Raw genomic sequence first — 16,246 nt, 5'->3', positions numbered from 1 at the left:
TCTCAATTTACAAAGGAATACAAACGACAAACACGTAAGATGGAGCAGTAACAAAGAACCCTTGAAAGGTTCCCTTGCCGCTTTGTGATAGTGCAATATATCGCCTAAAAGGAAGACACATCACAGGAAATTTGTGAGACACAAAACGTAATTTTTATTGGTTTATTAGCAAATAAATATTATATCTAACTCGAGCAAAACTCCAGTACTGTCCTCAAGCAACTATTATGCAGCCCGAGTTCTCATTATTAATAATTTCCCAGCCAGCGAAATTGACTGACGGTGTGAATCAGCCCGCGCCAGGCCCCTCTCCATCCGCAGCTGCAGTCAGGCACAGAAGATGCTCGGTGTTTGCGCATCAGTGATCCGGCTTTGCTTTGTGTCTGTGCTGCAGGTGAGGAGGAGGAAGAGGAACAGAAGACGAGCTGGAGGTGGCTGGCGGTGGCTGAGCATCCCCCAAGACCCTCAAGCAAGCGTCCTCTCCAAGGCAGGAAAAGCCCACGGACCTACCCACTGGGGTGGCCAGAGAGCCTGAGCGCGTAACCCAGGACCCGGCGGCCGGGGGCGCCAGCCCCTCATGTTCCGCAGAAGGCGCAAATGTGAGCGGCGGTAGCTGGGAAAGCCCTCCACCCCCGCCAGGGGGACCCGGGAAGCCCAATCCAGCTCCTCGCGAGGACTGAGGGGATCCCCTCCTCCGGCCCCGCCCCCATCCTCCCCGGCCCAGGCGCCAAGGCGGTTAACCCTTGCTGCGCCGCAGCGCACTAGGGCGAGAGCACCGCGCAGCCTATTCCGACTACCAGGCGCCGAAGCCCAGCGGCCGGGGAAGATTAGGGCTCAAGGGCTGCTTGGATCTCGCCGCGGCCAACCTGGGGCTCAGGCGCCGGGGTTCTCACCAAGCCCTGCTGCACTGGCTCAGCTAGCCATCAAACCTTTTCTCTCCAAAGTGGGTGTCCCCATAGTTATTTGGCGGGTAGCTGGCAGCCTACTCTCAGCAGGACAATCAGGGAGACGTAAGCGTGGGGCGAGGGGGCTGTTGTTCCGCAGCTCTTAAGAGGCGTGCATGCCGGTGAAGGAGTGGCCCTGGGTTCCGCACCGTTCCCTCGCCTGATGCCCTGGCTGGGGTGGCCCAACGTGCTGCAGTGCCCGGGCAAGTGATCGAGACTGCACGTCTGGCAACAGTTAGGGGAGCAGTGGCGCGGGAAGGAGAGACGTCCCTACCTTTTCCCCCTCTCACTGCAAACCCGTTGCACTCCCCAGCCTTCTTGGGGCTCAAGGGTGGTCCCCTATCATCAGCAAGTGGAACCCTCGCCCTGCCCCTGTCCTAGCCTGAGCACCCTAGGGTTTTCATCCTGCAGACTGCCCCCTCCCCATCTTTCTCTCTCACACACATGCTCCCCTAAACCTCGCGCCGCAAACTCAGTCTCGGTCCCCGCAGGTGATGTCATGCCCATTGTTTTGGTGCGCCCGACCAATCGGACTCGCCGCCTGGATTCTACCGGAGCCGGCATGGGCCCTTCCTCGCACCAGCAGCAGGAGTCTCCGCTCCCGACCATAACGCATTGCGCAGGGTGCACCACCGCCTGGTCTCCCTGCAGCTTTAACAGCCCTGACATGGAAACCCCATTGCAGTTCCAGCGCGGCTTCTTCTCGGAGCAGCCGCCGCCGCCGTCGCGTTCCTCGCACCTGCATTGCCAGCAGCAGCAGCAGAGCCAGGACAAGCCGTGCGCGCCCTTCGCGCCCCTCCCGCACCCTCACCACCACCCGCACCTCGCGCACCAGCAGCCGGGCAGCGGCGGCAGCAGCCCATGCCTCCGGTGCAACAGCTGCGCCTCCTCCGGTGCCCCGGGGGCGGGGGCGGGGGCGGGGGATAACCTGTCCCTGCTGCTCCGTACCTCCTCGCCCGGCGGCGGCGCCTTCCGGACCCGCACTTCCTCGCCGCTGTCGGGCTCGTCGTGCTGCTGCTGCTGCTCGTCGCGCCGGGGCAGCCAGCTCAATGTGAGCGAGCTGACGCCGTCCAGCCATGCCAGTGCGCTCCGGCAGCAGTACGCGCAACCGCCAGCGTCCGCCTCCCAGTACCACCAGTGCCACAGCCTGCAGCCCGCCGCCAGCCCCACGGGCAGCCTCGGCAGCCTGGGCTCTGGGCCCCCGCTCTCGCACTACCACCACCACCCGCACCCGGCGCCCCACCAGCACCACCAGCCCCAGGCGCGCCGCGAGAGCAACCCCTTCACCGAAATAGCCATGAGCAGCTGTAGGTACAACGGGGGCGTCATGCGGCCGCTCAGCAACTTGAGCGCGTCCCGCCGGAACCTGCACGAGATGGACTCCGAGGCGCAGCCCCTACAGCCCCCGGTGTCTGTCGGAGGAGGTGGCGGCGCGTCCTCCCCGTCTGCTGCCGCGGCCGCCGCCGCCGCCGCTTCGTCCTCAGCCCCGGAGATCGTGGTATCCAAGCCGGAGCACAACAACTCCAATAACCTGGCGCTCTACGGAGCCGGCGGCGGCGGCGGCAGCACTGGAGGCGGCGGCGGCGGCGGCGGCGGCAGCGGGCATGGCAGCAGTAGTGGCACCAAGTCCAGCAAAAAGAAGAACCAGAACATCGGCTACAAGCTGGGCCACCGGCGCGCCCTGTTCGAGAAGCGCAAGCGGCTCAGCGACTATGCGCTCATCTTTGGCATGTTCGGCATCGTGGTTATGGTCATCGAGACCGAGCTGTCGTGGGGCGCCTACGACAAGGTAGGTGCTCGAGCCCTTTGCCCACCGTTCCCGGGCCGTAGAGCCGGACGCCTGGTGGTTGGGGTGGTCGCTGGCGGGACTCTCTGCCTGCGAGTCCCTGACGATCGGAGATGTCCGCCGCGAGGGCGAGTGCCACTCCGACTCGCACCCTTAACCCTAGTCTGGAGAGGGAGCTTTTCCGCGCGCAGCCAGAGTTCTGGAGGGAACGAATGCCCTGCCAGTTGGGTATTTTAAAGAAGTGATTTCAGGGCTCGGTGGGGGGAAAGCATGCTTTATTTCTCTCCTGAGGCTCACGATTTAGGAGGTCTCTTTCAAGCCCAAAGGCTTAAACTCAAAGATAACTTCCTCATGGATTTCATTTCGAGAGCCAAAAGCTGCACTTGGGTCCGTGTAGTTGTGGCCCCCGCTGCTGCTTGGCCTTCCCTGATCTCCTCACTTTCCTGACAGATCACAGAGCCAAAACAGGTGTCCCTACCTCCATCCTCCCCCTGGGAGCTCAGATCCGACTGCTGGGGATTGGCCGACCCCCACCCCCACCCCCGGGGCTTAAAAGTGCTTCTTTTAAAAAAAGTGCTTCTGTCTTTGTTGCAGGCGTCGCTGTATTCCTTAGCTCTGAAATGCCTTATCAGTCTCTCCACGATCATCCTGCTCGGTCTGATCATCGTGTACCACGCCAGGGAAATACAGGTAACTTATGCTCTGCTGTTTATGAATGACCCCAACCTGGGGAAGTGCAAGGCAGCAGATGCTTTTCCAAGCTCTCCTGTCCTTACCTGAGGTTACAGAAGACACATGCTGTGTTCTTACCTTTAGCACCTGACCTGTTCTTTCAAGAAGTAGAAAGCAAAACAAACAGTGCAGCATGTAAATATGCAGTAGTTTCCAGGATGTATTTGTTAAACCTCCGATTCCCCACCTCTCTTCTTTAGGTAGGTCCACTTCTCCATGACTGTCATTGCATTTGCTTTCCTTAAGGCTGGTTAAGCACTAGCCTTAATCTGTAGGGTAGATGAGTATTCTCCTTTAATACACATTTAACAAGATGGATGGGCCATTAGGGAAGATTGTGCCTATCTGTATCACCTTCCGTACTAACTGTAGCTTAAAAAAGAAGAGAGTCCTGGGATACTCCTTGCTAATGTGTATTAATAAGGCAAGAGGAGAAGTCTAACCTTTTCTATATCTTACACTAACATTAGAGAAAGAAGAAAGAATCTGTTGAGAATTTAGAATACTAATTCTGTATATCTGGTAGTTTGGTAGATTTTTAGGTACGTTTATTATTTAAAATGTCACTTAAGAGCAAAGGCCACTGCCCTTGTGAGTGGACTTCTTAGGAAACTGTTTGTCTAAATGCAGCCAGGAACTCTGTTGTTAGATATGACCAATACCTGGCAATTTCAGAATATTTGATCTAAAATTCATGGGTCACCTTTTGGATTTTTACTTTGCTGTAGCTTTCAGTCAATAGCATATTAAAGTGAGTGAGTAAAATAACTAGAGTTTTCAAAAATTTAGGGCTACTGATAAGCAGTAGCAGAGAGCAGCAGAAAGCATGATGAGTGGGTGCTAGAAGGAGAGGGCAGTCAGGCTCTGCACTGTCTAGCTGTGGGATCTGGCAAGATTGGGATTTTCCAGTTTACGACTTACACTAATATGTACTTTCTGGTTTTTTTGATTAGCTGTTATTTATTTGGCCAGACTATTAAACTCTTGAATTTAGGGTGCTTTCCTTTAGGAGTTGCCATTAAATTTAAATTATATTTAGTTAACTATAAGTTAAATTAATTTTAAGTTAGTGATTCACATAAACAGTAGAAGAAACCAATTTTAACTACTACCCAGGCAAAATAAAGATACACTTGATCCCACATGAGGATGGAAAAATTACATAAGCATGCTTTCAAATTTGCAAAGACTTGAAAAGTATGAAATTGAAGGATTGAGAATAAAGAAGGAGAATTAGAAGGAGTAAGAATATCTAGAGGTAAGTAATAAGACTGCACTGGCAAAAGAAGGCAAGCACATTTGAACTCTAAAATTTGAATAATTTACACAGGTCCATCTTTAATTCAACACTAGTGATCATGGGCTTTTGAGATTCTTTGAATATTTTAAAGTAATACTAAAATGTAACTTAAATGTAAGAGTATCTTTTCATTTTGACTCGAAGGAAAATGCTTAAGGCTGGGGAACAAACTAGGTCTAATGGCCGTTTGACTTGGTTTACCAGATGAGCAACCTGTAATCAAAAGAGGTGACCTGCTTGCCAGATCCCACAGCTAGCCAGTGCAGAGCCTGACTGTCCTGTCCTCCTAGCACACACCCATCATGCTTTCTGCTGCTCTCTGCTACTGCTTATCAGTAGCCCTGAAACATGACATGTCTGTCTGTGGTTCCTCTCTAAATCCAAAACTTTGATATTTGAATTGGGTTAAACTTAAAAGATTTTTCTAAAATCTTCATAGGTATTTATGAAAGTCAGGTAACTTAATTTTTTTTTTTTTTAAGACTAGTGCCATTTTACTTAATCTATGCTGGAAAGAGACCTAGCTGTTTTTTTATTTTTGGGTTTTTTTTAGTTAGACATCAGCTTTCATATTATTCCTGTTCCTTCTGAAAAACACACAGCTGAACAGATACTCATGGTGTAGAACATCTGATGGTATTAATATCAAGAACAAACTGTCTTCCTGGAAGCACTCATTTTTTAAGAATTATTGGGAAATTATTTTGAAATAACTTGCAAGAGTTTGAGAGCTCCAAACACTGGCCGGATGTTAATTAGGTGTAATAAAAAATTTTTGATCATATTTGATAACACTGTTGAAACTTAAAGTAATACAAATAAAAAAACCCCATATTTTTAAAGATCATTTTACACTTGAAAGAATTCTACTCCTGGCTAATTTTGAGGATAATTTCTGTTATACAAATGCATAGATATATTGATTAGAGTATGTATATAGCACAGGTGTTAAAAATGAAGGCATGAATGCTGCACCTAAGAATTATAAGCCCAGTGACCCTCTTTACTGTTGCGGCAGCATAAATATCACAAAACGTTAGATTTTTTAAAATTGGTGATGCATGATTTCTACCAAACCAACCACACTTGAGATAATTTCCAATTAGATGCTCGGGTGATATCATTTAGTTGTTTTGGATGTAGCTATTACTGTTTAATCTTGAGAGATTTTTTTTTCCTCCAGCTAAAGTTACAAATTTTATCTGAGCTGTATTTTTTTTTTAAAATATAAAACGGAAAAGGACCAAATAAATATGGAGACCCTGAGCTAAAAATCAAGAACCACAAAAGCGTGTTCTATTTCAACCAGAGAGTAGAGTCAGTGATTGCTTCTGAAATACTTCACTGTGAAACACAGTGAAGTCAGGTGCACAGGCTAATGTATCCATGTGTGGAAAGTGATGAAGTGTGCCCTTTTTAACTTACTGATGTCATTGGTATAGATGTACTTCTTTCATAAGTTTTAAGCAAATAGGTACTTCTCAGTTTATTATTAAGAATTCCAAGTATATTGATTAGCTTTGAGTTAAAGAACTCACTGTAGGGGTCATGCCACCATTCAAAGCTTGTTCTTGGACATAGCATTCAGTCTTACATGATGCTTTGTCTTTTTGTTAGCACAGCAGTATGTTGATTGGGTAGTGAGAGCTAGCTAGTATGGGTTTTGGTACATGGTAGGATTTCTCACTGCATTCAGAAAAAATCAGTGTTATAGCCAATGTTCTCTGGCTGTCCACTAGAACTTCTTTTGCAAAGCTTGGGTAGGCCCTGACATTTCCATGAAGAACCTTGGAAGCAAGTCAGTGTGACCTTTTATAAAATGTTTATCCACAGTCTGTCAAAATTAGATGGTTCAGGTGAGTCATGGATGGAAGTGGTTGAATTAAAATAGTATGATAGGGAGGCTTTGTAAGGACTTAGCTCAGTACATTTCAGCTTTGTTGTCATTTTTCAGTACCACAGACAGCTCAATGCACCAGGCTATAGCTTGCTCATTTCACTAATTACTTTTACACCCAAGCCCGCAAACAAAAATGAAGTCATTCTTTGGGAGTGGGTGGGTCAGAATGCTTATATAAAATCAGGTTTAGTGGGGCACATTTTCATCCAAGTAGATGTTAGATTTTCTCAAATAGATATTTGGCTCTCCTATATTCAGCAGCAAAATTTAAAAATTATGAATTGATATGTAAAATAAATTTTAGCAAATGCCTTTTGTTGCAATCTTCTGACAAAAAGTACTATGGGGATTGTTTTATACACTTTGGAAAGGTCACTTGATACTAAATAAGTAGCTTCCTCATCTCAAGTACAAGATCAAATAATAGGGAAAACAGAGGCGTGATTTCCTGTGACTTTTTTTTTTCTTGCCCTTCTTCCGTGGGTTTGGAATTATTTCTTTGATGGAATAAGAACAAAACATTGCTCAAATACTCTTTAAGATCTTTAATATCAAATAAGTTGAATGTAGATTTCACTTTATCTTTTCAACTTTAGTGTGGTTGAGTTTCTCTTGTGAAAGGAATTTTAGTTGAAAGAACTATTTAGTATTTTTGAGACAGGCAAATGCAAGATTGGGAAGAAAGCACTTTGGATGATCTTTCTGGTTCTTATGAGATGTGGCAGAATGGAGTGTACTATACTTTAAAGTTGAAAACAGTTTTGTTTCCTTGATTTTGTTTTGGTAATGTAGTTATATAATAAAGAGGACTAGAGGAAACATTGATTTTTCTTTGGTAACTTTTGCAATAGAGTAACTATGCATTCTTCTTCAAGTTAGCTTTTCAGAGATGGATGCTATAGATCTAAAACTGGAAGAGCAAAAATTAAAATTTCTTTATACTCGTGCATGTAGGCCACACAAAGGAGAAAGGAGTGACTGAGAACAGGAACTCTAACAACCTCTGAAGGCTCCTGAGGGACTGGCTGGGGAGGGATGGTTAAGTCCCCACTGAGTAGACTGTGGCTCCCCTGTGGAGGGGGCGGGGGAAGGATGCTTGCTTTCCTATTCCTGCAGAGAGCAACTAGATGCTTCCAGACCATACAGAAAATACTGCATATAGTTGCTATTCTTATGAATAAAATAATAGTAAACAAATATACCTGGTAAAAAATAACTGGTACAGAAGAGCTTAAAATAAATATGATAGTCACATTCTCAGTCCTGGTTTTCATAAACAACTACTTTTAAATTTCTCATGCATTTCTCTAGAATTAAAAAAAATGAATATTTAATTGTGTTGAGAGACACGCACAGGGCTTCCCTTGGTGCTGCTGCTGCTAAGTCGCGTCAGTCGTGTCTGACTTTGTGCGACCCTGTAGATGGAAGCCCAACAGGCTCCTCTGTCCCTGGGATTCTCCAGGCAAGAACACTGAGTGTAAAGAACCTACCTGCCAATACAGGAGACTCGGGTTTGATCCCTGGGTCAGAAGGATCCCCTGGAGAAGGAAATGGCAATCCACTCCAGTATTCTTGCCTGGACAGAGGAGCCTGGCAGGCTACAAGTCCATGGGGTTGCCAAAGAGTTGGACACCACTTAGCAACTCAACACCAACAGAGACATACATGCTCTGCTTTCATTGCTGGTATATTTTGGTTTTCTTCATCAGCACATGGAGGCCTGTCTCATCCTTTTTCCGCTGTTTATTACCCCATTGTATGGATGCACTGTGCCTTACTGACAGGCCCTTGGCGTTTCCTAGGCTTTTGCTATTATAAGCCATAGTAAAACATACGTGCTTATTTTAATCTGCTAATTAGAGAATGCGCATATAATAAATATCCAGCAGACAGATTGTTGAATAGAAGGGAGTTTGTGTTGTTAATGGAAATGTACTGCCCACCAATCCTTTAGAAAGATCTTCAGAGTTTTCATTCTCTGCTTCCCCACACATTGTTTACATCAAATGTTGTAAAAAGGAATTTTAAATAACTTTGGCTTTGCAAAGTTTACTATTTTCTTGAAAAATATTTTTTGTGAAAAATTCCTTAAGGACAAAGCTCATGGTCTCATAGGGTTATTTGCAACATTTTGCAGTGTCTAATGGTACATTATTGAATCTGCTGACAAACTGGCCAATCCTTGTAAAGTTACCATCAGAAGCAAATATTTGCCAAATTTTGGGTTTTTTTAACTTAAACTTCGGAGATGAAAGTTGTCCTTAGATCTCTCCCATATCTACAAGGTAGAGAAACATTAACTCTTTGTAAGACTGAAAGGCCGTGAGGTGGGTACCTTACTTATATTGCTTTGTGGTGTGGTGGGCAGCTCCGTGACCTCTGTCTATACTGCCATCAGCTTCTGCCTCAGTTGTAATGAGACTCTCAAGTCCCTTTGACTTCACATATACCCTGTAGAAATGAAATCACTCAGGACTAATTTCCTCCACCTGCCAGTGTAAAGATCTCTGCATTATTAATGGGTGCGACACTAAGTAAAGCAATCCTGCTGTGTTTACAGAGCAGCATCACAAATGAGTGAAGACTGGAACTTTAGGTTTACCGCAAGCCGATTCGCTTGCTCTGCCAAGTCGTTTCTGGGCCATGTTTTTGCTCAGCTCGGTAAGAGGGCCACTGTGGGCTGTCATCATCCCAAACCACGTCTGGCAGGGTGGACGGAGGAAGCCGGCGCTGATTTAACCTCAGGGAGTTACTTTTGGTCAGGGTATAAAGTGGTTTCATGAGGCTATTTTATAGAGAATTTCTGCTCATTGGAAAATAATATGATGTTTGCTACTTGGGGAGTATGTTTTTAACCCTAAATTCCCTTAGAATTCTCTTTTTAGAACTGGAAAGACCTGAAATGTTATCTGGCCCAGGATCCCAGCCGGCATGCCATCTCAGATAGAAGTTGCCACCCCATTTCTGCCCAAAGCCCCTCACCATGGTGGTCAGTTTGTCTGTACAGGCTGGCCCATTGCCAGACAGCTCTTACCTTTAGGAAGGTTTTCCTTATGTTGGGGAGAAGTCTTCCCATATTCAACATTTAATAGTTGTTGAGCTCTGCTAATACAATGAGGAATAAGACAATCAGGTTCCTTCTCTCCTGGAACTAACATTCCATGAAGGCGGGCTAAGGAGAGAGACAAAACTTAAGGAAGAGCATCCTTAGAAGTTGTGATAAGTTGTGTCATAAAGTCCCCGTAAAAGGGACTGTGGTAGAAAATCATTAGGGGCAGACGGCTGTCATCAGACAGGGTGATTATGGGAGTATTCTCCAAAGAAATGACTTTTAAACCAAGATATAAAGGAGAGGAAGTTATCAGTTACTGGCAGAGCCTGGAGGAAAAACCTTTCCAAAGGGATTTCTTGCACTTACACAACTGAGAGCAAATCAGTGTAGTCCAAGCAAGGGGACAGTGTACTGGGTGGTGTGAGTTGTTATACTGAAGGGTCCTGAGCCCATACTAAGACTTTGTGATACCTTCTTCAAAGTGCATGAGACCATCATTGAAGCAAAGACGAGTCACAATCCAGCTTACTGTTTAAGCAGACGTTTTGTTTGGTGGGGTGCGGCAGGGAAGCTCTGAGGAGATTGGTCTGGAGACCATTAGACTCTTGGCAACTCAACATTGTAGAGATGATGCTCACTTGGCTTGGTTAACAGCAGTGGAAATGAGGGGAAGTGGCTGGTTTGAGACCCAAGTTGGAGGAAGAATGTGCTTCTTAGTGATTGGCTATGACAGGTGAGGGCAAGGGATGATGCAAAGATGAACCCCAGGGTTCTGGTTGGAGCATCTGAGTGTGTGATGCTGAAGGCAGAGGACTCACACTGAAGGGTAGGATGTGGAGTCAGGGTTGCTTCTGATGGAAGTGCTTCTGATTATACAAGAGAATCTTGAATTCAGAGGAAAAGTATGGACTAGAAATTTAAGTTAGCAAGTAATCAGCATAGAGGCTATTTAAACCCATGGGAATAGATAAAATCACCGAGAGAAAATAGATGAGAGAAGAAGGTGGAGAGTGGATCAACCTCTGACATCTAGAGGTCGTGTGAAGGAGAAACTAAAGAAAAGGAATAAGAATGACTTGTCCTCGAGGTGGAGATGGGAATGTTGGAAGGTGGGCACGGTGCTGTGTACTGAATGCTGTGAAGTCTGTTAATGTTGGGTAAAGAGGAGCCTTTTGGAGTCGTCGAGTTGAAGTCATCGCTGACCTTGATGAACAATTTCAGCAGAACAGTAGAAACAGACACCAGACTGCAGCTTCCAGTATAACAGGACAAGTCAATGCCCTGCAAAGATTTACAGAACAAGCATTTCAGCGTTGGTTAGGTCCTTTTAAACGCCTATTTAAACAGTAGCCGTTCCTTTGAATATTCCTGATCACCCTTAGGATGTCCCTGATCCTATCCTTCTGGACTTCGACTGTTTTGTTGAATTCCCTCTTTGAATAAGAAGGTCAGAAAGGTACTCAGTACTTTCAGGTGACATCTGCCAGTGAACTTGTTACCTCTCTTTGTCAAAAATGCTTCATTGTACTGACTGTTATTTCCTCTAAAATGGTCTTTGCTTCACACAAACTGTTGCCAAGTACACTTGTAAAATTGTTACAGAATTGAATGTATGGCTTTACATTCATTGACTCTGTTAAATAGCATCTTGGTTTCAGATGAGTGTTTCAGCCTGTCAGAATTCTTCGAATTGTAATTGTGATGTTTATTTGACACACACTTTATTTAGGTATGGAAAATGCTGTGTATGGACTGGTTATGGTATTGGCAAAACTCAAATCAGTGCTAAATTCTGTTCCAGAAACATGGTCAATATTAGTGGCTGTTACGCCATTTGCCCACACTCACCTCTGTTCCTTCTAGCTTCTCACTAGCCGAGACTCTGAACCTGAGAAACGCATGCGCAAGGCATGAGTGAGCCACAGTCAGAGCTGAGAAGTAGGACCTTCTCTGCAGTTCACCATCTGCTCATCCATGGTATTTAGTTCAGCCTTTCATGTCATAACAACTCTGTGGGCCCTGACTATAGGGCAGCCTACGTTTCTCAACAAGAATGTCATGAGGACTGTCAGATTCTGTGCTGAAATCCATGTATTCTGTGCTCATGATCAGCTGGTCTATTCATGATATCCAAGAAGGAAACAAGATTCATGGGCTTGTCATTTTAAGAATGAAAATATATTAGGCTTTATGACCAAATGCCTTTTCTCTTAAAAATTTTTATTTTCTCTCCAGATGATAAAATTAATAAATATTTATGTTAGAAAATCTATAAAACATGGATAATGTGAAAAGAATGCTAGTTTAATCTCACTGCCCAGAGACAAGTGTTATTATGATAGAATGTGTTTATATGAAGTGCATGGACCTGATATTTGCTATATATCAGTATAAAGAAATTTAATGTTCTTTTCATGTAATTTTCTATTCATATGCCATTGACCATTCCAGTTTTTCTGCATCATATGGTATATTCAGTTTAATCCTTTCCCTTAATTTTGGACACTTAAGAAAAATTAGAAAGAAAAATTTTAAAGAACTTATTTAAAATATTAATATAATAAATACTTTGCAGATGAATTTATATAAGGATGTCTAATGATTTCCTAAGGATAAATTTCCAAGGCAATGATTACTTAAAGGATATTATTTAAGACAATTGAGAATTTGTCAAATTATCCTCCCAAAAGTTTATATCAGGTCGTTGATTCTGAAAGCACTTACAAACCACTTTGTGAAATAACTGATATAATTGTTTTCTGGAGTGTCTGTGTTCACTTTACTGGTTCATATTTTGAGTACTGTCCTACTTTGTGAATCTAGAAATGGGCCTCCCTGGAGTCTCTTGTAGCTTCTTATTTCTCCTTGATTTTGGTTTCTAAATCTTGGCTAACCAGGTTTGTCAAAGGGTAGTTGTGCTTGATAGTAAGAGTTTGTATAGAAACGATGCAAAAGCAGTACTTGGAAGATAACTTTGTCCACAGATGTTCCCAATCTTTGTTATTCTAGGAAGCTGTGAAAACCATAATTTCTGAAATTGTTCTCTGCAAACTTCCCTGCTGAGCAAAGCATCAGATGCTCCTTTGAGCTGTTTGCTGTGTTTTGCAGCATCGTCCTGTGGCTTTGTGCACTGACTCTACAGCCAGTCCGCCTGGGCTCGCACCCAGCTCTGCCGCTGATCAGCAGTGACCTTGGGCATGCTCCGTGGCCTCTCTGCACTTCGCTGTCCTTGTCTGTGAAATGGGGACTGTAGAGTACTTCTCTCATCGCGTTGTTCTGAGAGTTGAGTGTGCCTGTGTGTAACTGTACACATATATATGTGTCACTTAGAACGCTGCCTGCTGTGTGCTGAAGGCTGTTTAGGTGTCGCTGCTGGTCGCCGTTAGCTGCTTTGGGGTGTCGGGGTGGAAGGGGAGGAATTGGAGCACAGCCTCCATGGGCTTTGGGAAACAGTGGTGATATTTTTTCTTCTTTTTCAAGTCTTACAGGAGGGAACAGGATAAAAAAGCTGTGCATTCAAAACAGTGTTCAGTAGTTTATTAACACTTAAACTCAAATAGCTGTGTGTGTGTTCTTTTTTAAACAAAAGCTTTGCTCTCCATTAAGGACAGCCAATATTTTTTTAAACTGAGTTAGTTCAGATTCTCCCTGTGGGCAGGTTGGCCATCTGAGGAAGTAAGTGTACATTTTGGTTGTCAGGTTTCAGATCTGTAAACTAGTGTTAGAGTACTATGATGTTAGGTTCACCATTTTTACAAAAATAGCTGTTTTGCCGGTAAACCTACCGTAGGTTTGGCTTCTCACTGGAAGCAAGGTTCTTTGTGAGCTACGTTAACTCCTTCAGGAAACCAGGTCACAGCTTGATGGCATCTCCATCTAATTAGGACCCTGGTGACTTAAAGAGTTAAGTACAGCACCCTGAAAAGTAAGCAAAGGGAATAATTTGTAATGGAAAATTCTGATAGGAAATCCCTGCTGAAACGATAAGAGGTAATAAACAACCAAAGGCATATGTAGAAAGGATTGTAATTGACGGCATTTCTGTCTATATTCATTTGAAGGTTTATGATATATTTAAATCTTTTTTCTGGGTTAGGTTTATCTCTGTTAAATTTTGTTTAGCATGCCACCACCCTCAACCATCGTGCTTGGAGTACATTGGTTGGAAAGAATTGAGAAGAATTTTGTGTGTCAATATGACAAGTAATATCTCAAAATACTTGTTCAGTGATTGGGTTTACTTTTATCAGATGGCTTATATCTCTTCTTCTGTTTCATTTCCAATGACCGTTATTTGCGTCTGTATTATGCCTGTCTCTCTTTGTGAACAATGAGTTAGTAATGTGTGTAGTATAGTGTTGGGTGACTTTTCTTCTTTGCTTTTTGAGTGTATGAAACGCATGGGCATTTAGACATTATATACCTTAAACTGAACTGTGCCGAGGAATTGTAACAGCCCGTGTTTTACATCTGTAACTTGCTACGTGCTTGCTTGACTGTTTGAGCATTGTTACCTAGTTATGTATTTATCCACAGTGGTTACCCAGAAGGTATTAAGATGAGGTTTTTACAAAATAATCTGACTGTTGAAATGTGGGTGTGCAGCCCTTACTGGTCTTATCCACTGAGGTGGTCTTCTATCGGAAAATTTTGGTCTTCCAAGGAAATTGTATGTAATATTTATATATTGGTTTTGACTCTAACATACTGAGTTTGGGGAGGAGGCATTAAGCAGCGTAGTGTGGTTGTCATGGTCTTGAGTAGTGCTTTTCTGAGGACAGTGTCTGCTGTCAAGAGAGTTAAAAATACACAGTGCTAATCCTTAAACTGCTTAAAGTTTTGATGAGTGGTCAAGGGAAATTATATCCTAGTACTGGATTTATTTTTAAGGTCACAGATTACTTAAAATATTGAAAAACAATAATTGGGCTGAATATTTATTGAAATTGGATGCATATAAAATGATAAAAATGTGAGATTTATAATAGTTACCTCATGTGTTTTCAAAGGTATATCTAGGGCTTCTAGCCATATACTCAAGCAAAGTTGTTGACTGAACACTTAATTTCATTTATTTGGATTTAACTATGAAATTTTAAGATGAAAGTCTTGGCTTCTAGGAACTTGCCTTATGTCAGTTTTCATATTGGTAAATCTCCTCACATTTGGAAAAAGTTCTTTATATCAAAGAGCATGAATTGCTATCTGTCCTTTGAAGTGAAAATAGCTTAAGATATGTTTATTTAGTTAAATGTGTGATTCATTTAAAGCTTCAGCTTACAGCTTAAACTTGTGGGTAATGTAAATTTTGATGTTATTGTTGAAAATTATTTTGAAAAGAATTTTACTTCTTTCCCACTAGTATCTTAGTCAAGAATCTTCACTCTTTGTTCTCATTTGTCTGTGTCAAAGAGGATACTTAATGAAAATGCACTGGGCAGACTCAAAAGTTAAGCAATAGTGATATAAAGAGCAATCTCTAATTTGCTTGTGATGGGGGGAGGCAACAGTACCGTATTAAGGCTGAAGACTATTTTTCAAAATATCCTTGATTTGGAATTCATTAGCTCTTGTAGGTTTTTTTAAATATCATTTTTTTTTTAAACTTAATCTTCTGTATTCTTGTTTTTTTTTTTTCTTTCAGCGTTATCTGCTTTACACAATTGTTTTTTATCCTTTTTGACAACGTACCTACTTTTTAGTTACTATGTTTGGGCCGTGTTCTGCCTCCCGCCACAGAGTGTGTCCCTTGGGTGCTCCGTACATTGGCGATGCAGACCCAGCTCCCTTGCTTCACGTTCACTGCCTCGCTTAGTCTGAGACTGTGTACACAGATTGCTTCTGTGGCAGCTATTCTGAAATCGTGAATCCATCAAGTGTGTCTTATTGCAGTTTTACACAACTGGCCACAGAGGGATGTGTGTTTAGGACTTTGTCCCTCACGCCCGTGTCTGAACATCTCGGGCAAAGACCACGGAGCACATTCAGTGGCGAGCATTTTCTCTGCAGCATTTGCCTAGAAACAAGAGGCCTTCTCTGCACTGTTGTACATGGGCACATATCATCACAGTGAGATGACTGATGTGGGAGGGTGGGATGAAGGCTCGTCTTCGAGATCTGAACTGTGGCGTATTGCCATAGGGGAACCAGATTCAACAGAGGTGAACAGGATCAGGTCGGGTGGCTGGTGGGGCGGAGGTGACGAGCTCAGCTGCCCCTGTACTGCGTGTTCTACCTGCACTCCCAGGCTGAAGATGAACTGCTGTTAATTGGCTTTCTTGTCCTTTCTCCTCTGTTGGTATGCTGATGACCTGTATAGTTATAATGGGATCAAAAAAATTGATGACTTTCACCCTTTTTTCTGAAACACAGTGAGGAAAATGACAAAAATGCTACAAAACTGGTCCTCTCTACCAAGAAGATAAGAACAGGGGAATTTCCAAATCATCTCATTGACTTTGCTTTAAATTTGCCCGTTGAATCCTTCCTTTGAGGAGCAGCCCTGCCTACCCAGCAGTCTCTGAGGTCCCTG

The 16,246-nt window shown here is 43.8% G+C and overlaps 1 protein-coding gene across 1 annotated transcript in view; it reads left to right on the top strand.

Moving 5' to 3' along the window:
* The first annotated feature begins 577 nt into the window (after window positions 1-577).
* The window catches only part of LOC120860996 (small conductance calcium-activated potassium channel protein 2), a 169,919-nt gene continuing 154,250 nt past the window's right edge, over window positions 578-16,246 (top strand). Inside the window, exons 1-3 of the mRNA XM_040236702.1 lie at window positions 578-599; window positions 1,436-2,733; window positions 3,325-3,420. Coding sequence (XP_040092636.1) covers window positions 578-599; window positions 1,436-2,733; window positions 3,325-3,420 — 1,416 coding nt within the window. The remainder of the gene's footprint in view (window positions 600-1,435; window positions 2,734-3,324; window positions 3,421-16,246) is intronic.

The sequence above is a fragment of the Oryx dammah genome, unplaced genomic scaffold (assembly GCF_014754425.2).
Source record: "Oryx dammah isolate SB20612 unplaced genomic scaffold, SCBI_Odam_1.1 HiC_scaffold_11210, whole genome shotgun sequence".
Classification (NCBI taxonomy): Eukaryota; Metazoa; Chordata; class Mammalia; order Artiodactyla; family Bovidae; genus Oryx; species Oryx dammah.
The sequence above is the reverse complement of the archived record's forward strand: the minus strand, read 5'-3'. Positions and strand labels throughout refer to the sequence as shown.